General features: G+C 26.7%; 3 protein-coding genes across 14 annotated transcripts; 1 reads left to right on the top strand and 2 right to left on the bottom strand.

Moving 5' to 3' along the window:
* Positions 1-1,221: 1,221 nt before the first annotated feature.
* Positions 1,222-13,865, bottom strand: LOC107999732 (uncharacterized). 7 transcript variants are annotated; one of them, XM_062076657.1, is made up of 11 exons: positions 13,393-13,865; positions 12,080-13,020; positions 7,887-8,170; positions 6,540-7,075; positions 5,909-6,171; positions 5,492-5,819; positions 4,734-4,865; positions 4,342-4,529; positions 4,055-4,198; positions 3,618-3,742; positions 1,222-3,533 (listed from the first exon to the last, which is right to left on the bottom strand). In XM_062076657.1, exons 2-11 carry the CDS (start codon positions 12,250-12,252, stop codon positions 3,439-3,441), a joined length of 2,268 nt encoding a protein of 755 aa, XP_061932641.1. In that variant the 5' UTR covers positions 12,253-13,020; positions 13,393-13,865; the 3' UTR covers positions 1,222-3,438. The 7 variants fall into 7 exon arrangements, with proteins under 7 accessions (XP_061932641.1, XP_061932642.1, XP_061932643.1 ...); XM_062076658.1 differs by having other exon boundaries at positions 13,476-13,865; XM_062076659.1 differs by having other exon boundaries at positions 13,596-13,865.
* A 1,344-nt stretch (positions 13,866-15,209) lies between these two features.
* On the bottom strand, positions 15,210-20,480 carry LOC107999698 (uncharacterized). 3 transcript variants are annotated; one of them, XM_017059689.3, is made up of 9 exons: positions 20,122-20,480; positions 18,100-19,742; positions 17,688-17,778; positions 16,955-17,142; positions 16,496-16,869; positions 16,074-16,398; positions 15,855-15,939; positions 15,524-15,653; positions 15,210-15,417 (listed from the first exon to the last, which is right to left on the bottom strand). In XM_017059689.3, the coding sequence occupies exons 1-9, from the start codon at positions 20,340-20,342 to the stop codon at positions 15,391-15,393; spliced, it is 3,084 nt and encodes a 1,027-aa protein (XP_016915178.2). In that variant the 5' UTR covers positions 20,343-20,480; the 3' UTR covers positions 15,210-15,390. The 3 variants fall into 3 exon arrangements, with proteins under 3 accessions (XP_016915178.2, XP_016915177.2, XP_016915179.2); XM_017059688.3 differs by having other exon boundaries at positions 17,688-17,790; positions 20,122-20,417; XM_017059690.3 differs by lacking the exon at positions 15,210-15,417 and having other exon boundaries at positions 15,573-15,653; positions 15,803-15,939; positions 17,688-17,790; positions 20,122-20,418.
* Positions 20,417-24,743, top strand: LOC107999636 (uncharacterized). Of its 4 annotated transcripts, none has more exons than XM_062076655.1 (10): positions 20,438-20,554; positions 20,840-20,968; positions 21,057-21,133; positions 21,468-21,651; positions 21,799-21,934; positions 22,121-22,270; positions 22,397-22,526; positions 22,620-22,794; positions 23,355-24,217; positions 24,621-24,743. In XM_062076655.1, the coding sequence occupies exons 3-9, from the start codon at positions 21,101-21,103 to the stop codon at positions 23,411-23,413; spliced, it is 867 nt and encodes a 288-aa protein (XP_061932639.1). In that variant the 5' UTR covers positions 20,438-20,554; positions 20,840-20,968; positions 21,057-21,100; the 3' UTR covers positions 23,414-24,217; positions 24,621-24,743. The 4 variants fall into 4 exon arrangements, with proteins under 4 accessions (XP_061932638.1, XP_061932639.1, XP_028523404.2 ...); XM_028667603.2 differs by having other exon boundaries at positions 24,618-24,743; XM_062076654.1 differs by lacking the exon at positions 20,840-20,968 and having other exon boundaries at positions 20,417-20,554; positions 24,618-24,743.
* The last annotated feature ends 159 nt before the right edge of the window (positions 24,744-24,902 follow it).

The raw sequence follows: 24,902 nt of genomic DNA, 5'->3' as shown, positions 1-24,902 counted from the left end.
TAATTATATAAAATTTTTACTTATAAGCTACTGTATTATATTTTTTAAGTTTAGTTAATAAATTATTAAGCTTTTTTAAATGTTATATGTATTCATTAATATAATTATTATAAAAATTGAATGTTCTTATGCAGTTGATTGTAACTTTGAAAGTAGGATGGTTTTGAAAGTTTTTATGCACATCATAATAATTAAAAGATATTCGACGATTTTCATGCAAATATAGTAAGACTTTATTTATTTTAATGAAACGTAATTCTCATAAATTTCTTTGTCTCTTTTTATATATATATGAGATGGCTAGATTGGTTAATATGTATTTCTTTCATCAATGCATCATCCGTATGTTCAACTATGTATTATTATTTTTATTTGTTTTAAGTTTGAAGCTCCAACATTGAAAACATTTTTTATAAATCAGCTTTTTTCGAAAATTGATCGCGTTCATGTCACGTTTGACAAATTTCAACTTGTCAAATTATTGACAATATTCTCCCCCCTTTATGATTCGATATATCGATTACTATGCAAGAAATCATTCTCTTGTCGAGATTCATTCCGATTAAATATTTTGCTTCAGATGACTAATTTATTTCATTATGATATTTAATATTTTATTATATTTTATTTTTTTACTTTTTATTAATATTTCATTGATACGCGTTTCATTGATACAGCAAAAATTGAATCAAAATTAAAAAATTATGAAATTGTAAAAAATTATTAGGCAAATTAAATTAGATTTATAATTAAATAGAATATTTTTAATTACAATTAAATTTAAGAATTAGTAAACTTTTTTAAGTAATTTTCTACATGAGAATTTTAATAATAATAAAATTGAATTTAGAAAAAAAATTCAAATATTCATAATTATTCAATTCTGCAATTTAATAATTTTTTCAAATTTAATCTTTTAATTCTGATTTTTTTTTCATTTTATCAATAAAAAAAGAAATCAATCGAAAGGATTTTAAAAAATATTTTGTTACAAATACGAAATAGGAAATTTTATATGATTATATCTATTATATTTTTTATATTCATAAAATTTATATTATATAAAATTTTATATAATATTTATATTATATAAAATATTTATATTATATAAAATTTTTTATATTATATTATATAAAATAATAAGATCGAAGAAATTAGTTATTAGATATTAAATGAGATTAATCATAAGAATATAAATCTAATAATAATGAATAAAATACATTTTTGAGATATTCTATCGTTTATTATTGTTTATTTTTGAATCAATATTTTTTTCTTTTTCACGACTCATATTTAAAAACATATGTCGTCATTAAAAATAATTACTAGATAGTAATATTTATATTTTAAAAAAAAATAGTATATAAATAGAATATACAATATAATATGCAAAAAAAAAATAGAACACTCGTTACAATATTTGATAGTTGAAACGAATCTCTATTTAAATTCTATTTTTTAAATTAAATTATATTTATAAAAATATGAAATTTACATAAACATTTACAATCTAGTAATTATAATTACATACATTTCCATTATAACTTTTACATTAATTTTTCGCATTTTAAAACCACGAAATAAATATTTTTGATTTTTTTTTCGTTATTCAAGATTTCAATTGCATCTCTTCATTTTTATGTATAGAATTAGTTACGGACTTCTGTTAAACAGAAGAATTACAAATCGGGTTTCATAGATAGTCTACATGATGCCTCACTAAGATTAATTGAATGTCATTTAAGAATTTATTTTTTGAAGGACTGAAAATCATAATAACATAACTCATACTTTAAAAAATTCATATTTTTAAATTAATATTTAAGAAAAGAATAACTTTCTAAATATTTTTATATTTTTCAGTATTGAGTTAGCTTTCATTTTTATATTAAAATAATTTATATTAAATAACTTAAAATAAAATAAAATTCTAAAATTATAATTTAATTTTTTATCATTTGAATTTATATCACTGATTTTCAGGCCTATTTGTTGATTTATGATCATTTTTAAAGCAAGTACATAATTTAATTATATCTTTTCATTATTCATATAAATATTTGATTCTTATCTTTATAAAATTTCTAACTAACGTTTCAATAATGTAATTACAATATACAATATAATTTATATATCCAAAATCATTTTTTCTAAATATATGTTTACACATATTTTGTAACAATCTATTTTTTTGATATTTTTCACATAATTGATTAATTACATAATTAAATTAATAATATAGATTTCATAATATCGATCTTACAATTACTGAACTTTATTCTTCATTACACGTTTTAATTGTCAATCTAATTTTCTATTTTTTTATTTATTCTATCATATAATGAAATTGTACTATTATTTTGTTTTTACTATTATGCATTATTTTACAGTCATCAATCATATGTTTCTCATTACAAGGTACAAATGTAATCTTCATAGATTCATATTATGAAGATGATATAAATACATGTATAAAAATACAAAATACGTAATAAAAAATTCATTACGATGGATGATGTGAAAATGAAAAAAATTTACTTATTGAAACTATTTTGTAAAAAAGGATCGTTAATAATTTGTTGTAGTTTTTGAATTATATTTGAGCAATCTAATCGTTTAAATAATTAAAATTTAAATTTTTTCTTCGATTATATAATCAACTATTACTTGATCAAAAATGATTTTGTAGTTATAAATGTCTATATCATTATAACTAATCTTTATAATATATGGTATGCACATATTTACAATAAAAAATTTTACGAATAACGATCGCTTTTATGAAATATGGCAGATTTTCTACCATTATTATTTTTATAAGTAAATAATTAATTCCAAAATGAATTTCGATTTATAAAAGAATCGATAATAGCATCAATACTAATAATAATAGCAATATTAATGGCAGTGGTAGTAGCAGTCATAGTAATAATTTTAACTCTGAAAACTACATATCACGAAATTAAATTTCCATTACTATTTTTAAAGTATCTTGAAATACAATCTATAAATTATAGTTCACATTTTTGGTTATAATGTTTAATTAAATATTTAAGTAAATAAAAACCAGCATAAATTATTTTATACTTTCATGCATACGAAAAATATTTATAAAAATTTCGAAAAAATTAAATATTTTGAAATTATATTTATATTTAATTATGCTTAATTATTCTCTATTATTTGCATTTTTTGTTCTTTGCATTGTTAATCTATCAGAATCGAAAAAAATAATTTCATTGAAATAAGTATAAAATACCAAATAATTATGAATGAAAATTCTCTGAAAAATTATTTCATTTGATGCTATTATAAAATTCTTATATGTATTTATGTATATAAAATATACATATTTGGTAACTGTAAGAAATTATGTTCATTGATACGAAACGCTATAAACGTATTATATAATTCTTCTAGAAAAATTTGTGTAAGCCTCTATATCGTTATTGTTGTTGGTCCTTTCGGTTTAATCATCATTGTAGCACGTTTCAAAGTATAATCCCAACCTCTCCAACGGAACCATACAATACCTTTGAAAAGAGAATTTTTTATTGAATAAATTAAATTGTGAACAAGTACGTAAATATAAATAAATATATATGCGTATATATCACCTTGTCGAGCAGTTAAATCCTGAGGATCATTCAAATAAAGACCATTTAATCCTCGTCCGCACGATTTCCACCACCAGCCACCTTTCAACATGGAAGCACAATTCAACGATGATCTATCATTATCCCTGTAAAATAAGATTTCGATTCAATATAGTCACTTTTAAATGAATATCACGTTTCTTTCAAAATATAGACGTTATATATCTATTTAATTATTTTTTCTATACAATTTGCTTTGATATAATTCACAATTTTTACAATTGTTGCGTATAAACTAACTATGTTTTAAATTAATAATAGTTAATAAATAAATATAAATAGAAGAAATAACTCAAAAAACATAGCTGATTATCAAGATACGATATTACATGTAATTGTACTTAAATTCATATATAACTTTATGAAATATTATTTAACAAATGAAAAAGAATTATTACCTGTTATATGTGGAGAAGGGACTATTGTTTGAACCATACCAAGGATCATTCAATGAATCACCAGCATTTCCATCATAACCATCAATTTCTAATTTGTAATATTCTGCTTCTGAATAGATTTTGAAGTGAGAATATTGCGCATATCTATAAAAAATATATATATATAATATTTATACAGAAACATTCAAAAATGTAATTATCAAAATTGAACAGATTCAAATATTTCTCAAATTATATAATATTTCGAAAGCAAAATAAAATACTCCTGTTGCTATTGTTATTTTTACCTTTTGTTACCTTCAAAATCTTCAAGTTCTACTCTGAGCATGTAATCTTCGTTATTCGTTAACATATATATATTTTCATTGCCAAGCCAGAACTCTCGAGCAGGATCACCAAAACCATTTTTATAATCCGCCCAATCTCGATTGAAATTTTCTCTTGGCTCTCCAAAATCATCTCTTCTTTGAATGACCTATGCAAAAAAAAAAGAAATTAATGAAAGTTGTTTTTGATGAGAGTTGTGTTAAATAGAATTTCTAATCCGAAAGATTGAAGAAAATAAATTGAAAGGAATGTATCAATCATTATTGAATGATTTATTATTATTATATATTTCAAGAAATTGAACTGTACATCGTGACATGCGTTAAAAAAATTCTTTAAATGAATTGCTTACTGTCCAACCTCCTTCAGCAATATCTTGTTCACAATAAACCTTGAGAAACCAGTAAGTTGTTCCGCGAATTTGAAGGTAATAAACACCGCTATCTCTCATTCCTGCATTTAATAAATCAACGCACGAGTAACCCTATAACATTGAACAAGATATGATACATACATAATGTATATTGTATACATAAAACATTGAGGGAAAAAATTTTTTCTTCTTAGATCTTTCATTATAAATAAATACCATTATATTATGGATCATTATTACCATTATATTAGATTATTAATTTTTCATTAAAATTCCTATATATTTAACTTTTATATTTTGTAATTGTATGGTGAAAAATATATCTGTAATTGAAAGTATTAAAAGTGAAAAAAATAATCTAAAATATTAGTTTAACCATAGAATAATAATAAATAAAAAAATAATAAATTTAAATATCCGTGAAAAAAATAATAATAGAATCATTATTATTTAATAAGTACATATAATTCTATTACAAAAATTCAATAATATGTGAATTATCGGTATAATGACTTTTATATGCTATTTATACATTCGAGACAACTAATCAAAAAACTATAAAATGATTAAATAAAATCCCCAAAACACACGTATAATCAATTTACGTAATAAATTTTCAATCATTAACAATATATGCGCGACATAAATATTCATTTTATGTATATATATATATTATAAGCATTTTCTCTTTCGTTCCTAATATATTTATCAATGGAATAAATTCGTGTTTTCTTTACCTTAACATCTTTGTAACTAAGAAATCCATCTGTGTTAAATGTTGAATTTGCTGGACTTGGTTTGTTTTTTACACTTGGAAATATAACGCCACGATTTTTGGACGAGGATCGTTGTGAACTCGAAGGTGACGATATTCCAGGGCTGGCGGTAGAATTAAAGAAATTTGCGAAACCGGTGACATTGGTCGAATTATTGAAATTATTGAGTGACACGGTATTCGACGAAGTCGAGGAAGAAATGGACATCGACACCGATGAAACGATCGTAGTTGGATTCACAGGTGGTACCGTTGTTTCTCCTGGGACGTCATCGGTGAGACCAACGTATCTACAGATTCAAAAAAATTTATTCTTCGTTAAAGATCGATGTCATATTAGCGAGTAATAGAATTTTATTTCGTACGAAAAGGAGAAAACCTGTTCGAGTCATATTCAACTAGACGATCGATCGTGGGATCGAGCAGCAATTCTGCAGGAATTGGACGCTGAGCAAAATTAGCAACATCATCCTCCTGCTTCCGCAATCTATTCTCAACTCCTTCCAAATTTTCAATAATCTTGTTCGTTTTCAATCTTAAATCCGTATGAATTTCGTTAATCGCCCTTTCTTGTCTTTGCGTTTGTGTAAGTAATTCATCAGATTTTGGCAAAAGATCGTCCACGGAACTTTTTGTACCAACCTGTTGACAAAAATATTCTTATTCGCGGAATTCGAAATGAATTTGAAATATAAATGTAAAGTACAAGTTTGAAATATGAATAAAAATTTTTTTAAAAAAATTGCGAAGGGTTTTGCGGATACAAAAAAGAATTCAAAAAATAAAAACCACTGAACTCGTAACAATATCACGTGATAGATTTAAAATAATGGTAACTAATAATATAACGGCATGACGTGCAATTACGTCATATTCGTACGTACGTTCGCGTACACAAAATATTTCAAATCCACGAACGAATCATTTTATGAGATCTATGTCCTTGACTTTCGAAACAAAACGTGTAAAAGTATGATCGAATTAAAATAAACGATTAAGTTTCAGCTTACTACAATATTCCAAACTTCGTCCATTTTTTCCGAAACGGTTAACATTGGATACATTTGCTCGACGAGTCGATCTATTTTACTTTGCTTTGGAGGTTGTTCGGTAGTTGTCGTTGTTGTGATGTTGAACGGTGATCGCGTATTAGTGGTGCCTCTTACTAATATCGCATCGTGCACGTCTGTCATCATGTTATAAATGGTTCCCAAACGATCAGAGACTAAATTGACGTGGAATTGTAATTTCCTGTCCATATTATTGGTCGCTTGCCTTAAATTTTCTATCTCGATCGTAATGTGATTTATTATTTCGTTGCTCATCGCTTTTGTTATCTCGATTACACTCATGCTAATCGGCTTCTTTTCACTGGCTTCAGCATTTATGTCGTCATTTTGTAAAAAATTATTATCCAATTGGTGTTTCAAATCGATCAATTTATTATCTATGTCCGATACCTTTTGATCGAGCGATAATAATTTTTCGCCAAGTGTTTCCGACGATGGATTTTCTCGTTTTTGATGAATCGATTGCAATTTCGAGCCTATTTTACCGAATAGATTTAAATTTATATACATATATATATATATATATAATAAACTTGAATAATGAAAGATAAATACAAAGGAAGAAAAGAAGCAGAAGCATTAGCAAGAAGATAAAAGTGAGGGAAAAAGATGAAAAGAAATAGGAAAAAGAAAAATATAGGGAAAACAGGATTGTATACAGGCATATACATATATGTATATCTATAAACATAATAGATAATATATATGAAAAAAATTAACTATTAATTTATATAGGATTAATTCACAAATACATGTTCATACGCGATGAATTTATATGACAAAATGACAAAAAAGGCCTATAAATATATTTCCTATGTATAAGTTTTCAAATTGTGGATAATTAAAGAAAATATTTGAAGTATTTTCCTTGTGTCTCAATACATGTTAAAACACGCCTTTATCGAACATTCACTTGAACATTCTACGTATTCTTTGAATAGTTTCAAATCTATTTTAAAACATTTCTTCTTTAAATCCTATTTTACATCACATATATTGTTCACTTAAACAATACATTTTAAATGTTTCAAAAAATAAAAATTTAAAAAAAGTCAGGTTGTAATATTGATCATATTTATCCATTTTACTTATCCATAATTTATAAATTAAGGTTATGTAGAACATACATCATAGGATTTTTTTATAATATATATAGATTCTAAAGTATGAATATATTTGATACATAGAATGAACAGCAACTTTTGTTTATTGTTGATAAATATTCTAATAAACAATTGTATATTATTTATAGATATTTCATTATCGGCATTGTGTATACATACATACCACTTCTAATTTCACTGTCGTTTTTATCATCGATCGTTCTTGCCGAAAATGCAGATTCAGTCGAAGGAAATTCAATTGTATGAGAATTGAAAAGCTTTAGATCTAATGTTCTTAACTTCGTAATAACCGCATCAGTTTTATCGATATTATCATTGACACGTGAATCCAAAGCTTCCACTCTTCTCATCAAATGTTCTACCGCCTTATCCAAGTTTTCGATTCGTTGTAATTTCGATTCCAATGTCGAAACTATTACTTCGAAAACATTGAAGAGGTATTGCTCTCTGGAAACAAATTATAAGATAATATAACGATCCATGATAATGAAATACACTTTCATTTTAATTAAAAACTTTTTTATTTAAATTAAGAATTAAAAAACAGAACGAACTGATAAAGATTTATGCTATTAAGATAATATATATTTTTTTACATTATTCATATTATATTAATCATCTTATATTATATCTATATATTATATCACCTATTTCTATCTATATTTCATTAGCATTTTTATTTCAACTACAACTTGTTTGTTATTTTTTCGATTTTAAAATGCATATCAAATCAAAAAGACGGCACAATATACACATATGAGTGTCTATAGACATCGATGTATGTATGTATAAGTATTTAAGTACTACTTGCGTGGTGGACCAGAAGTGAAAGTGTACTTTTTTTAATCGGTTACAGAGTTCGTATCACGAATCTCGACACGTTGCTTCAGATACATTCGCTTTTTGAAAATCATTTTTTTAAAAAAAAAAAAAAAAAAAAAAAAATACAAATTTTTTTAATTAAAAACATAAATTCATATATAAACGATAAATGTTCCCAATATGTATATTTTAAACCGTGGTATGTAGTACATTATTTGATGTATAAAATTTTGATTTCATCATATTTCCAGTAAAAAATTAAATTTTAAATACAACTTTTTTAAGTAAGTGCTTTGCGTGCTTTTTATTAGTTTTCAAAATTTTGCTTGAGAAATTAACGATAATTTATAAAATAATATATAAAACAATTTAATTCATGACTTATTTGTAAAAAACGAATAAATATTTATTAATTAATTTTTTTTTTGAGATCTATGATGATAGAGGGGAATATTGATTATTATAAAAAAAAATTAATCTTTTCCAATAAATAATACAATATTAATAATTTATATCCTTTTTTTCATAAGTTAATATCATATCTAAAATAAAATTGAACCTAAAACAACTTGCAGAGATATATCCTTTCTCTCTTACCATGTAATTTTACGCAATCAGTTCGCAGGTAGGTCAATAGTCGTACTCTCTGTCCTTATTACGGTCCTTTCGAATCTTATGATTCTGTAAAACTTAAATATGTGTACGTACTTACTTGCAGTAGAATGAAAAGAATGTGTGTAAGAATGTACACTCGTTCACAATTAAAAGATTATTAAATTTTGATCAAAAAATTTTTATTTTTCATTTTTAAAAATATTTCAATTGCTATAACTTCATCAGGCAGAAATATTGTATAACAATCTATTTAAAATCATTTTAAAGGATAAAGCTTCTACTTTCACGTACTGAATTTTCCTTTTTATATTGAAAAACGAATGAAGAAAATTGAAAATAATTTTCTTCTTAAATATTGTGCAAATTGTATAAAATCGATTCTACAATATTGAAAATATATTATTTATTGTTTAGGTATATTATAATATAGATATTTAAATTATAATAGAATAAATGTTTTATATTATGATTTATTAAACTGCTTCTATATATATATATAAAATTGTTTCATAAATAAACATTTTTATTAATGAGCATACAGTGAAAGTGAGCATGGATATTATCAGAATTATTCGTGTAAAAGTATTCTAAAGCGAAACGGATGAGCAAAAACTAGCAACCGACTTGAAAGCTGGAAGCGGAATTATAGCGGGAGTTTACAACAGGTGACATTCCATGAGTGATAATTCCTTCCGTTAAAAAAGAAAGCCAACAAATTATGAAACAAATACTATGACAAATTTAATAGAACGATTAAAAAGTGATATAAAGATAAAAAGTCTTTAGATAAATAATCTTTCCTAAAAAATTATAAAACTTTCGTTATATTTTCATGTATTAAACATTGAAAAAAATTAAAACCTAACCTAACCTTGCTATTGATTAATATTAATTTGATAATTCGTGAAAAATAAAAAAGTTTGACACACTAATATAATAATAATAAAAAATGTACATATTTAAAATCCGCAATGATTATAAAATTTTAAATGATTTTATTTTACGTATAGAATATTATTTTATTTTATATAAGATTTACGAGTTAGAATACAAAATAAAAAATGCAATATGTAAGAAAAAGAGAAAGAAGTCTTTCTTTTTCCTTAACATTGAAAAAATAATTATTTAAATTGAATTTGTTTTATATGAGGCAATAAATTATTCTGTTACATTATCGTTTGTTCCTTCCGAAGAATGTTGCGCAACCGTATTGTTATAAGTAGATCTTACAGATTTGTTACGCAACTGAAGGAAAACTAGAGCTCCGCATCGTCCTTTCTATCCTTGCGATCAATTCTTTTTCTGTTTGCATTCCTTTTATGTCCTTCTTTTTATGTCCTCGTTTCGAATAGCTATCTATTTATCTCATTTCATAGATTCATTATTATATTTGATGATTTATGATTTGTTATGAAATCATCATAACAATAATCGTATTATTGACAATGAGAATATATTAAATTAGATTATTAGATAATTAAATGAAATGCGATTCAATAATGAAAATTAAAAAATTGAATAATGTCGAAAATTGCATATAAAAATTAAAGATACAGAGGAACAATGAATATAATATGAATTATTATAAAATTTATATTGAAATTAATCTTATTAAATATTATGATGAAAAAATTTATCTCTTTTTAATTAATTTTTAATTAATATTTATCATAATGAAAGAATTAAGATATATCTAAGAAGATTATCTAAAATAATAATTAATTTAAATGTTATTATCGTGAGAATTTAAGTACAATGGTAATTGTATAAAGTAGAATACGATTGAAAAATGAAGGAAAAAAAATGGAAATCAACAAGTTATATTTCTAAAAAAGAAAGTAATGTTTACAATCGAGATGATTTGATAAAATTCATAAAATGTAACTTACTTACGTAAGTGATAAAAAAAATATTCTTGAGCATTTTTGCTGTTACTATTGAAAACCAACCTTTCGCGTTGTTCTGCGAAATTACATAAGCGAAAGTCTAACATGAACCAAAAGAACGACAACATAACGTGAGACAACACGACCCAACAATTTATAGTGGTATGCTATAGATGGTATATACGCTACTACACACCGCGTGAATTGAGAGGATGAAAAGAGAAAGTGAGAAAAAGGTGAATATAAACCTGTTTGAGACAATAGCGGAAATTCTTGCTTTAATTTCTTACGATTAAAGTTTAATTAAAGTATTAAGTCAATTATATCTGAATTACCATCATTTGTATTCATTTCATGATAAATAAATAACTTGTTTTATCTTTAACATAACATTAATTAATTAATGTAACAAAGAAATCAAGAATATATGTTTCAAAATAGCAAATTGAAGAAAATATAAAAAAAAACAAAGTAGAGAATTAATTGTATTTTTTTTACAATTATAAATAATCATTGTAACTAAAACAAAAATTTATATATTATAATTAAAAAAAGTAAGAAAAAGAATATTTAAAAAAAATTTATGTTTCATTATTAAAATAAAAAATAAAGATTTATATGATAAATGAAAAAAAAATACAAAAGAAACTCTATCCCAGGATTTCTAGCTAAAAAATTAAAATTATACAGCTACAGCTTATTTCTTATCATTTTATATCACTATATATATAATCTAGAATATATTTATATTTATATATCCATATGCAAAATATTACAATTATTCTTTTTTTCTTTTATGTTTCTACATGTTAAATTTGTCAAAATTATAAAAAAATTAATTTAATTTTTTAAAATTTAAAATTAATTTTGTCAAACGTTTATGATTGATCAATAAATTGAACGCTATAAAAACCTAACAAAAGATTACAAATATAGCCATTTTTCATTCCATAATTCATTTCAATATTTATTCAATTCTAATATTCTAGAAAAAAAATATTGATAAACTTAACTATTTTTTATAACAACTTACCTATTTCGTTGAGAATTGCGGCTAGGTACCGGTATCGTGTTTCCAGTGATGTTGCCTCCATTGTTACTAACATTGCGGGTATTACGTTCATCAGCAGAGGTCCTGGGTAGTCTAGGACTTCCAGCGAACACGATACCCAGTAGACATGTGGTAAGTATTACGGCTTCTCTCATGATCGAACAATCGAAGAGTATTTAAAGGAATATGAAAGATAAGGACAAATGGATATAACAAATTATGAATATCAACGAGGAAATGAAAGGAAAAGGGAAAAAAACAAAAAAAAAAGAAGAAAATGAAGATGAAGAAGAAAAAGAGAAGGAAGAAGAAAATAAAGAGAAAGAAAGAAAGAGTAGGGCAGAGATGAAGAACGGAACGAAATAAAAAATACGCGATTTTAAAAATTCACGTACCAACGACACTCCCGACGAAGATCACTTAATGTTCGATTAGCTGTTTGCATGCAAGTTTTCTTTCTTCTTTTTAAGCCGAACATCCATTTATTGTTTTTTAACGTATTAAAAAAAAAATAAGTAAATTCGCACTAAACGATCTTCAAATTGAAGATTTGAACATGTACACAAAAATATTAGACTTCAACTTAGTCCAAATTATATTAATTTAATCGAAGCACGAATCACATAGAAAGATAGAACAGCTGTTGTAATGTACACGATTTTTAATGATCTTTAATGATTACTCATTTATAATTCAATAGGGATTTGTTATTGTAACAAATATGTTGATCACAACAATTTTCTTCCGATTCTCTCCTTTGATGCAGCACAATGATCACATATGAAAATAAGAAACTATAAACATAGCTTGATTTTATAATGTTTTTATAGTAAAACTATTACTTGTTCCATTTATATCACTCTTTTTAATGTCCGTTCACCTTGATCGAACGACATAGGATTGTTATCTTCATATACATCTCCCTGATGAAGAAAGATATGTATGACAAACATTTAAATAATACAATTAATATTTTTTTCTCGTTGAATATTGATAAATGAAAATTCAAATAAAAAATAGAAAAAATAAATTAAATAAATATATCAACGCGTATTATACGTATATATTTCAGAAACGACTTTCGCTCGAGATGCGAACCAAAATTGACAGATTAAGGAACACGACATATTTTACAAGTATACAAAAAAAATAAAAAATAAAAAAAAATATTGAATCGATGAATTATACGCATATAATTGAATCACAGACAAAATCAGTATCTTTATTTAATTCTATTGAATTTAAATTGTATTATATTATTCGTTCGCGCTAATGAAACAGGTTCCATTCTTTACCGAAGTTCAACAATCTATCTGTTTCCCTGTTCTTCCTAACTGTATTATTTTGATACGAAACGATTGACAGACAAAAAGTTTACATTATATGAAGGCTGTCTATCATTCTTTCTTATTCTTATGTTTTTTTTCACTTTGTCATTCATATATATCCTGAAATAACGAACAAAATACACAACGATATAAAGCTATACGCAGCGTACTTTAACCTCGATACAAGCAACCAGACTACCGACACCATAAAGCACCAAGAAGTACCCGATCACCGCTGAATTGTAAGAGTTACTTTCACGTTACATACGTGTCTACGCTGAAAGAGTACCTATGTCTCTCCCCACTGATCTACCGGCCATTCTGGTCTCTTTCCGTCCTTTCCCTCTGTTAAAGCTGTGATCCGATCTGAAACGATTCGATCCGTTTGAATTCGTTCCCTGTTCCGTTTCGTTGCAACTTCTTCCCCTTCCTTTCCCTTCACTTCCCTTCTCTTTCTTTCCCTTCCCCATACCCCCTTCCGATCGATGTTGCAGGTGACGAGAAACGAAGAGGGATAACATTCGATTAGAATGAAAGAAGTGTAGCAATCCGGAATTAAAAATCTTTCCTCTACTACCGCATAAATCTTAATCGGCCAGCTGCAACGAACAGCGTTAAAAAAAACTTCATCTTTTTAAATGAAGATAAGCGAGTATTATAATACGTTAGCTTGTAATTATGTCACATCAATATTCTTCGAAATGATTATATGTTATAATAATACAAATATTTTTTCATCAAAATCACAAATAATTTATATACAATGATATAACAATTATATTAAAATTATAAATACAATAATGTATTTAATTTATTGCGAATTAAATTTAATTTAAATGCAGAATGAAAATTGTTTTTAAATAAAACAAGTAATAATGGTGAATTATAATTAAATTCAGCTTCATATTTCAGATTTTTTATTTTTTAAATGTAATAATAAGAAAAATTTATGTAAAAATGATTAATTCGAGAATGTTTCTTACATTCTAAGAGAATGTTTCAGACTTTTCACCTTGATCGAGTGTCGATACAATTGTCGATCGAGAAACGAGAACATACTTGATATTACTGTGAAATGTACATTCCATGATTATCAGGGCACATCGATATAAAATATGCTATAAAATATGTAAAACAATATTAAGGATAGATAAATGAAATAATTAAAAATCAGAAAAATGTAATACGTATAAAACTAAAAATAAAATAATTTGGAAAACTTGTCAAAAATAGAAAAGATATAAATCGGATAAAAGTGAAGGTAAGCAAAGAGAAGGAAACAGAAATAAGAGAGGGAGAAAAAAAGAGTGCATGTGCATATCTGTATAAATTATGTATAAAAAAATAAATATATAAATGTAAATCGATATGATGAATTTGAAAACTTTATAAATGATTAAAATATTTCGTATAAGTTGGATAATCACATGAAAGTAATGTAAAAGCGATTAAAGTGAACGAACCGGTTATTTATCTGCTTGTTAGTCAATTATCCTTGCCTGCTCAAAAACGGTATAAGAACAAGCAATATTCCATCATAACGTGAACTATGAATATAATATAACTATTGAATATGTTATATAAATAATTCGTTATTTAATTTTTCTACATTACTTTATTATGTATATTTTTAATGTAATTTATTTTAAAGTTATTTTAAATCTAAGTTAAATTATTATTATTTATTAAATTGAATAGTAATAATTGATATTAATTTATGAAATAATTAACATAATTATTAAATATTAATATAGGTATAAAATAAAAAAGAAAAGATACAAAAATTAGAAACAAGTTTATGATTTTATTTATTATATTATCACGCATTTAGAGCATAACATGGTTTATAACTGTAATCTTATTACATTTACAGTATTTCAAATATACAAAATAACGACAATTTTTTTCCAACTAGATGGAAAATATTAATATATAATGCCATAAATATGATCTATCAATTTTTTTTCAATAATAAGGTCGTCGAGGATTATTCTGAAAATAAAAAAAATGAAAAAAATTTATTAATATTATAAATAAGAAGAACGCTTATTCTATATTTATCATTGAATATATTTCATACATATGGAGAAGTTATTACCAAAGGATTAGGCCTAAATCTATAGGCAAGCATCATTCTCTTTCTGTAGGCATCAAATTCATCATCATCTCTGGACACACCATCAGGTCTTTCAGAACCTAAACCAGCGCTATCAAATCTATTAGTTGCTCTGTTAAAAAAAATAATAGATGTTAAAAAAATTAATTAAAAGATAAAAAATAAAACTAAAAGAAAATAAAAACAATAGCTTAAAATGAATAATAAAATCGAATAATAATAATGAAAAGAGATTCTCTAAAAAAAATAATTATCACTTACATGCACCTGAAAGTAATATAAAGATTATAAGAACGATATAAGAATGAATTACTTATTAATGGGTTCAATGCGACCATTGCCCTCACTACCTAATCCTTGTCCTTCGCTCCAACCAAGTTTTTGTAACATCTGAAATCCTAAACAATTAAAATTTATATAAATCCTAAACATTAATAGTTTATCTATTGAATAAAATTGTTAAAAAATTATATTATATCATATGTGTGCGCATAAATACACATTTTCACACATACGTATGTAAAATAAGTACCTATATTGTCTTCTTTCAGTTTGTACTCCTTATAATCACTAAGATCAGGTTCTTTCCCTTGCTTAACTGCATTATATTGTTCCATAAATTTTTTAAGTTCATCTGGCGGTAAGAAATCACCAATATGATGTTTTCCTTCCGCTTGCGCTGTTAATTCTTCTGCCCACATTTGTGTTGCTTCCATTTCGGCAGATCTAAGTTTATGCTCCCAAGTACCACCTTCTGTTTCTTCATCACTATCATATTCATATTTGTGTTTACCCTGTGCTTCCAAACGTCTTACTTCTTCTCGTTTTCTTAATAAATTTTGATATAGAAGATTTATCTAAATATAAGTTATAATGAAAAATGAGTCGATACAATTCGAGAAATTTAATCAAAATAATGAATTTGAGATCAAATTTTATATTCAATTTTATTACCTTATAATGATCTTCGGCTTTTTTCCATTGTTCCTCGGTGAGATCCAAAGTACCAAAAGTTTGTCGAGCATATTGTATCAAAGCTGGATCGTTTCTTGATATTTTAGTCAACATAGGATTTTTTGTTTCAGTACGTTGCACTTTCGGCGGAGGTATTATAACAGCAGGTTGTCCAATTTGTCCAGGAATTGCAATACCTGGCTGTGAGAAACTACCACTACTTTGTTGTTTACTATGAGTGGTTATCGTGTTTATTTCTGATATGGGCACTTTATTATCTGGATCACCCCATCGGCTACGTCTTTTTCGTTTACGTTCTTCCTTATTATCCTCTTTTGTAGAATTATCCTCATTTTCTCTTTCTCGCTTTTTTTCTGCTCATACAAAAAATAAAGTAAATATCAAAATCATAACATCATGATAACTCGATTCAAAATACAATATATATATATTACTTACCTTGTGAAGAAATATGTTTGTTAGAAATGGGGCCTTGATCACTATCGTCATTGTCGCTGAGAGCTTCTTCCGGACAATAGAGTTCCGCACCACTGTTTTTACTTTCCTTAGAGGATTTATCGGCGCGAAATTTTGCCACCAATCCCCTGTACTGCAGATAGGCTGCACTTTGCTTTTGGTGCAGAAACCTTGATTAAAATAATACTTAAGACTCTGACGAGTAACATAGTCTCCTAAATTAGATTCCTTTAGATTGAAAGAAATATAGTAACTTTATAAGAAAACGATTCGTAAATTTGCATTGCATGTGTAAAATAATAAATTTATTTTAATTTACTCGTTAATATTCAAATCTTCGACTATTATCTCCATCTCGTGAAAGAAATAAATTAGAATAAATATTATAATATATATTAAAAAAAAAATTGTATCCTTATTAAGAAAAAGAAAGAAATAAAATAATAAGAAAGAAAGAAAGGCATTTTACGTATCGTTAAATATTATTATATTATCGATATAATTTCATTATTCATAAAAAAAAAAAAAATACGGAACGATACTATTCGACAAGTTTTGTTGATTATTAATACATTATTTTACTTATTTAGAGTATTAAAAATTAAAAAAAAAAAAAAGAAAAAACGGCATATAAGTTGAAATAAAGAAAATATGATAAATGATAACGCGACACGTTAAGAGACTACAGATGGAGACCAGTGAGGACAGTAGTTACCATAATTTAGGATCTTGGGCATTCTTCTCTCGCGCTTCCTGTTCGATTTCATCCCCACACTCAGCGACGATGCGTGCCAACTGCTCAGCCTCTACGGGACACACTTAGAAGCCTTTGTCAGACATGCGTAACAACGCTAAAACTCTGGTTTTTGTTTTTGTTTCTGTAGTGTAGAACACGATATTCGTCTACACGAATAGATCAATCTTGCACGAATTTGCTTTTCGCAAGTTTCGTATTTGCCCACGATTGTCTTGTATTCGGCGTATCGCGCGCGCACACACGCACGCATACTCTGGATTGCGTGAACAAGTGATCCGTTTTATAGGGAACAACTTGTTCTTCATGAATGTAAACACGCGGCGATACGTCGAAATGAAGAAATTAAATGAAAATAATCGACATATCGTACCTAGCTGCTCAGAGGCTCGTAGACCAGTCAATGGCCTCACTGGTGGTGGCACTTGTATGTTAGGTGGTCCCATAGGTACCTGAGCGACTTGATTAGGAAGAGGATAACTGGTTGACATTAAAGAAAGTGGCGGTGGCCCAGCATTTTGGATTAAGGAAGGAGGCGGCACATTCGGAGGTGGAATATTCAAATTAGGCGGAGGAACTGAATTTATACTCGACGGCACATTGTGAACTGGTGGTGGAGCGGACATCATCACGGATGGTATCACATTTGGCGGTGGAACATTTGGAACATTTGGCACGTTTGATGCATTCGGTACACTGACCACAATTGTCTGTGACGCCGGAATTGACATTATACTTGGTGGTATTTGCGTCATTGTTGGTAACAAATTCGGAGGAGGAATGTTTGGAGGCGGTAAATTCATAGGTTGCAATGGTGTTGGAGGTGGTACACCACACTGCGGTCCGGTTGAAAGTACATGTTGTCGGGTGTCTGATTCTGATGACACTAATAACGTAGACGACAACGAAGATAGTGGCAATTGATTCGATGACGATGATGCTGACAACGACGACGTTGATGATGACGGTAGTGACGATAACGATGATGACGACGATGGCGATGGCGACGACGATGTTATCGATGAGGGAAGTTGTAAGCCAGTTGATATCAATGTAGAAGAGGAAGAAGAAGAGGTGGTGATAGAGGAGGATGAAGAGGAGATAATGGAGGAAGTGGAACAGGAAGCAGAGGAAGAAGATAACGATAATAAAGGTGGTGGTGGAGGCGGTGATGACAACAATAATGACGATGTTGACGATGTTGATGATGTCGAAGAAGATGATAAAGGTGCTAGTGGATTTGGTGAAGGTAGTGGTGGTGGTGGTAAACTTTGTAAATTGGACGATATTGTTCGAGACATATGAATATTTGGTGGAGGTATATTAGTATTTGGAACAGGTTGAGGAGGTTGCACAGGAAGAGGAGGTAGAGGTGGAGGTGGAGGTGGAGGTGGACGAATCGTATGAGGTGATGATATTTGCATTCGTGGATCTCCAGATCGATCATCAAGTCTAGGAAAAGTGTTACACATATTTTTTGGAGGAGGCATTTTTGATAGATTCGGAGGAGGTATATTGGTTACAATATTCCTCATATTAGGTGATGGTACGCCAGTAAGATGTGTCATAGGTTGAGATGCAGGAGAAGGAACAGTAGATAGATTTCCATTCCGAGAAATAAATTGTGGATGGTTGTGCTGCATACGCTGTCCATTAGAAGTTACTTGATTAAATGAACGTCTGGCTTCTGGACTTTGAGATGTTGGACGTCTAGTCGGAGATGGACTGGAAGAAGAGCTATGTCTGTTCTCAGAACTCTTCTCCCAATGAATATCTTCTCTTCTACGTTCTTTTTTATTCTCCCAATCTTTATTTCTGTCATTATTTCTTCTTCGTTCCTTGTCCTGTGAAATATCCTTAATTTTTTCTTCCTTTTTCTCTTCCAATTTCAAAGGAAACATCAATTCTCCTTTTCCTGTTCCTTTGTTACTTGCAATTTTCTTGAATTGATCCAAAAAGCTACCATCATTGGCAAATAAATTAATTGTTTGAGACACTGGTTTATCTTCATCTTTTCTGGAAAAAAATATAATCTATTTAAAAGAAATTATTATATAAAAGTATCAAATCAACAAGTAATAATTTTTAAGAAATCACAATAAATATTATTATTAGTATTTTACACAATATTAGTTAATTATTAGTAAAATATATTATATTTAATATATAACAAATTTATTAGCAATACTTTGACATTTATACACATGTCCATACACAAGCACGCGCGCGCGCACATACATATACACACATTATATTTCATTCACAATATAAAGCTAAATGAGTAACAGGATTAAATTACAAAAAGAATAATAAAGATGTTTGCGATATTTTAACACACTTATGCACTAATATATTTGAAATGATTTAGATAGATATTAACGTAATAGTTACTCACTTGGAAGAATTCATTTTATTTTCTATCAAATTCGGAGCTAGCGCGTTCGTTTTTTTCAAGTTTTCCACAGCTTCTTTTGCTTTTTGCTCTTGCATTTTTGCCTGTATTTCAAGCTTTTTTTGTTGAATAATCTGTTCTTGTTTTGACATTTGCGCAAAACGTTCATTTCGGGATGTTTTTGATACGAATGGATCAGAACCTTTTACACCGCGGTACGCCATATTTATTATATCGCAGACGACTCCCTATACACTTAACGATATTTCGATCTAAAGCCAACTAATACCTGTTAGCAATTGCATCGACGTAGCAGCACCAGCGTTCTAGCATCAACACTAGCGCAACCAAGCGACAGATGATTTAACTAAAACAATTAACAATTATACAATGGATTATGAAAAAAAAATTTAGATTCAAAGCATTATTACATAAGGTATGTTGTTTAGCTCACGTATAGTTAATAATTTGTTTACATTGAAGAAAAAGCATTAATAATTCAAATTTTCTAAAATAATATTGTATTTCATTAAATATTCTAAAGTACTTTTAAATCCGAAATTTATTTTCTACTATATACACAACATTCATATTTATATTGTACTATAAAACATAACTTGCTTATATGAATATATAATATATACAATAGTTATATATAATTTTGTAATTAAATTTTATTTTACTTGATTTTTATAACAAAAAATTCTATTTTGTATAATAGTATGTTTTTAAATGAAGTTTATTGTATTTAAATCAAAATAAATAAATCTGATTATGGAAATTATGGAATTATGGAAATAACTATATCAACTCGTAACTATGGACACAGAAAACTTTAAACCTTTATTACGTATGCACTGTATATATATATACGAACAAATATCAACGATCATGTACATAGTGTAACCAAACATTTAGTTTAATTGCATTTTATACAGGATTAATTAATTTAGAGAAGAAATATCAAATTAATATCGATTAAATGGATAAATGTTTAACGATATTCACGAAAAAAGTAAGTAATTGATAAATAATTAATTAATTAATAATTGATTAATTAATTAATTATTAATAATATATGTAGTATTTAAATAGAAGGAAATAAATAATATACACGAAAAAAAAATAATAATAAAATGTGAATCATTATTTAAAGTGTATCATATTTTTTTTATTTTTGGACATAATATTTTGTTTTTAATCATGGTTTAGTATAAAAATTCTAATTCTAATTCTAATCTAAGCGCTTAACATATGATAATTTTATATTTTGTCAAATTAAATATACATAATAAATAAAAAAAGCAATGAAATTAATAAATTAATATACATAACATATAATTATACAGCATGTTGGAATCGAGAAGAGAATCAATCAAGATTTTTATTCACGAAAGAAAATACTGATTGAAAAACTTAAGTTATTCTGTCATTTGATCGAGAACAATGCGAAGCAGCACCTAAAAAAGGAAACAATATGGGATGAAAGTAATAAATTGTGCGATATTGAGAAAGCTAAACATGAAATGATACGTATGTAAATTTTTATGTAAATACGTCCGTGTTAATAATATTAAATAATTTAAAAATAAATATTAAAAAATATATTTATTTATTTAACTTTTGTTGTGTAAATTTTGAAAAAAGATTTAAAGACAAACAATATATTATTTTCAATAGAACGGAAGAGTCTTCTTCATAAAGAAAGTTTAAATTTTAAGCAATTTCAACGAAATGTCGAATTAGAATTGGAAGCAATAAAACTTGCAAAAGAGAATATCGAAGAAAATTTGAAAGAGACAATAAAAAAACGAACGTAAGTAATTTTCTATATATTCTTTCTATTCTAACAAATTAAAACTAAAATAAATATAATCCTTGAATATATGAGTGAAAAATATATATTTATTTTTAACAATTTAACATATATTTATTCTATACATATACATACAGTACTTAATAAAGTTTTATTGATAAAAAATTATTTTTGATACTCTTTTAGAGAAGAATTCTCATCCAAGATTTTAGATGCAAATTTAAAGAATAAAATAAAAATAAAATCTATGGAAATGGAAATCGAAAAGTTCGATCTCCGTTTAAAATCTAATCAAGAAATAAACCAATTGGAAATTAATGATTTATACAAGAAACGGTAAGAAAATAATCTTATTATTATACTATCGATTTATAAAATTATATTAAAACTAGAAACTGTAAAATATAAAAGAATTGTTAAATAAATAACACTTAATTATATATAATAAACTATAATATACAGATATAAAATGAAAAAACTATATCTAGATGAAATGGTAAAATATGACAAAGATATCGAATCACTTTATACGTATAAAAGTACTCTTTTAACTGAAAAAGATTGTATCAATAACGAATACGCCATTATTCAGGTGAGCCAAAAATATTTTAATATTTATTTTATATATTTACAAATCAAATTTATGATAAAAATTTTAAATTCTATTCATACATACATCTTGAAGGATCAGCTCATCGCACAACGTAATTTATATAAACAATTAAAGGAGGAACAGGAGCTAAACGAGAAAAAGGCTTTTCTAGAAAGGATAGAAAATTTTCGTCGAAATCACGCGGCGAAAATTATTCAACAAAATTGGAAATTATATTACATGCGTGTATCTATGAGAAAAAAGAAAGGTAGAAAATAATTTGCAATCAATTAAATTTCCATATTTCAATTTTATCCTTTTTAAGTAACACAGATAAAACTTCAATATACGTACGTATATTTTGCTTGAATAATTTTTCTTGTGTCATCGATAAATTATTACACTTACAAAATATTTATCTTGAATGACAGTAATATATATTATAATTCCAATGCATAAATTTTAAACAGAAATTATTAAATGTCTAACTATATTGATCTTTTACTATGTTTAGAAATCTCCCTTTCTCTCCTTCCCTCTCTTTCTTGTTATCCTTTTCTCTTCTTTTCTTTAGCCCTCCTCGTAACGTCACTCTGTTGCTCACCCTTGCTGGATTTTCGCTCTTATCGCGATCGTGTTTGCATTTCGATAATATAACTTGCAGAGAACAAACAAAATGTTCTCTCTCTATTTTGAAAGAAAAATATGGAACTAAATTACATATATCTCTCCTACAATTTTATGTATCTGTCTTCCAAAATGCAAAATGATAGGCAAAAATAAACTGTAACTTCATTAACACGTTCAATTATCATTTATTTAACACAGAAATGCAAATTAAGATAGATAAAATGGGACAGATAAAAAAACGAATGGAAAAAGCTTGAAATTTAAAAAGGGAAAAAAAAAGAGAGTGAAAAAGTGAAAGAAAATGTATCGTTAACAGCATTGAAAAATAACTTTACCTAAAAGCTAAAAGGTGATGAACCGCGCAACTGGAAAACGAATAAGTTAATAGTCACGCGGAGGTTGACGCATGCTCTGTAACGTTTCCCCGGGGTGATATTCAGTCAGGCAAACTGAGCCAGGAGCCGAGGCTAGTAGACGTTCGATCGTTACGAGGTGAATCAGTGGTCGGGAGTACCGCGAAACAAACAATTTTGGACATGCGTATCGATCGTTATCGTTCGCACCTACGTATGGCCACTTATTTCTGGAAAATATCTTCCATTATTAGCATCAATTCTAATATTTAGTTTGCACATCAATAATAACCTTTTGCTTCGTCACGAGGAAAAAACGGTTGAGCAAGAGAAGAGAGGGCGGAAGAAAGAAGAGAAGGGAGATAGAAAGAGAAAGAGAGATAGAGAGAAAAAGCGAAATCTAAACAAGAAAAATAATATCGAAAATATTCTCTTATACTATACTGTATGAAATGAGAAAAATTCCCAATTGAAGATTTGGATCAGTTGCTTGAAACGGATTCGAATTTTGGAAAAGTTGAAAGAAAATTAATTAGGGTGAGATCGAAGCAATCCTAGCATGATATTATTAGATAAAAACCATTTAGATGCATGCCGACATTGGATAGTCGGTCTCCAATTTTCCCCGTAGAACGAATGCGCACCACCTGTAGCTCGATATCTATGCTCGAAAGGTCAATCACCTTTTCATTATGTTTTTTTGCAAATGTAAGTAAAACAAATATTTTTTTTTTTTGAGAATCAATCATTAGATATTATTAATATCTTGGTATATTTTATGCGTTTATTTATCAATTATGATGATCTTTTCAATTAGATAATGACAAGATGTTTATTGAAAATTAAAAGGGTATATTTGAAAACTTAAGCAATAAAGATTTTATGTTATTAAATTTTTTTACAATTATTGTGCTTATTTTATAATTTTAATTTTTTTTATTTATGAAAAAAAATTATTTAAAAAAAATGATGATTAATATGAAAGGATAAATATTAACGTTTTAATAAAATTGGAATATAAGATTGTTTTGTAATCATTATAATATTTAATAATATTTATTATTTTATTATTCAATTATTTTATACAGATAATTAATATTATTTATAGCAGGAAATGAGGAAAATATAGAAATAAAATAGAAGAAAGGAAGGGAAGGACGAGAAATAAGAGGGAAAAAATAATAGTAGAAATAAAAGAAAAAGAAAGAAAACGCGATAGAAAAGACAAAGGCTATCCCTGCTATTCTTTATTTCACTGCGACAAATTGAGCAATACAGTTTAATATCTATGTATATATATTACATAATTATATAATACAAAGTAATGTATAGCGAGTTTGCATTATTTTTAAATTATTTTAATAACAAATATACTCGTTTGCAGTTTCAAGGA

The sequence above is a fragment of the Apis cerana genome, linkage group LG6 (genome assembly GCF_029169275.1).
Source record: "Apis cerana isolate GH-2021 linkage group LG6, AcerK_1.0, whole genome shotgun sequence".
Lineage (NCBI taxonomy): Eukaryota > Metazoa > Arthropoda > Insecta > Hymenoptera > Apidae > Apis > Apis cerana.
This window is presented reverse-complemented; position numbering and strand designations above follow the sequence as displayed.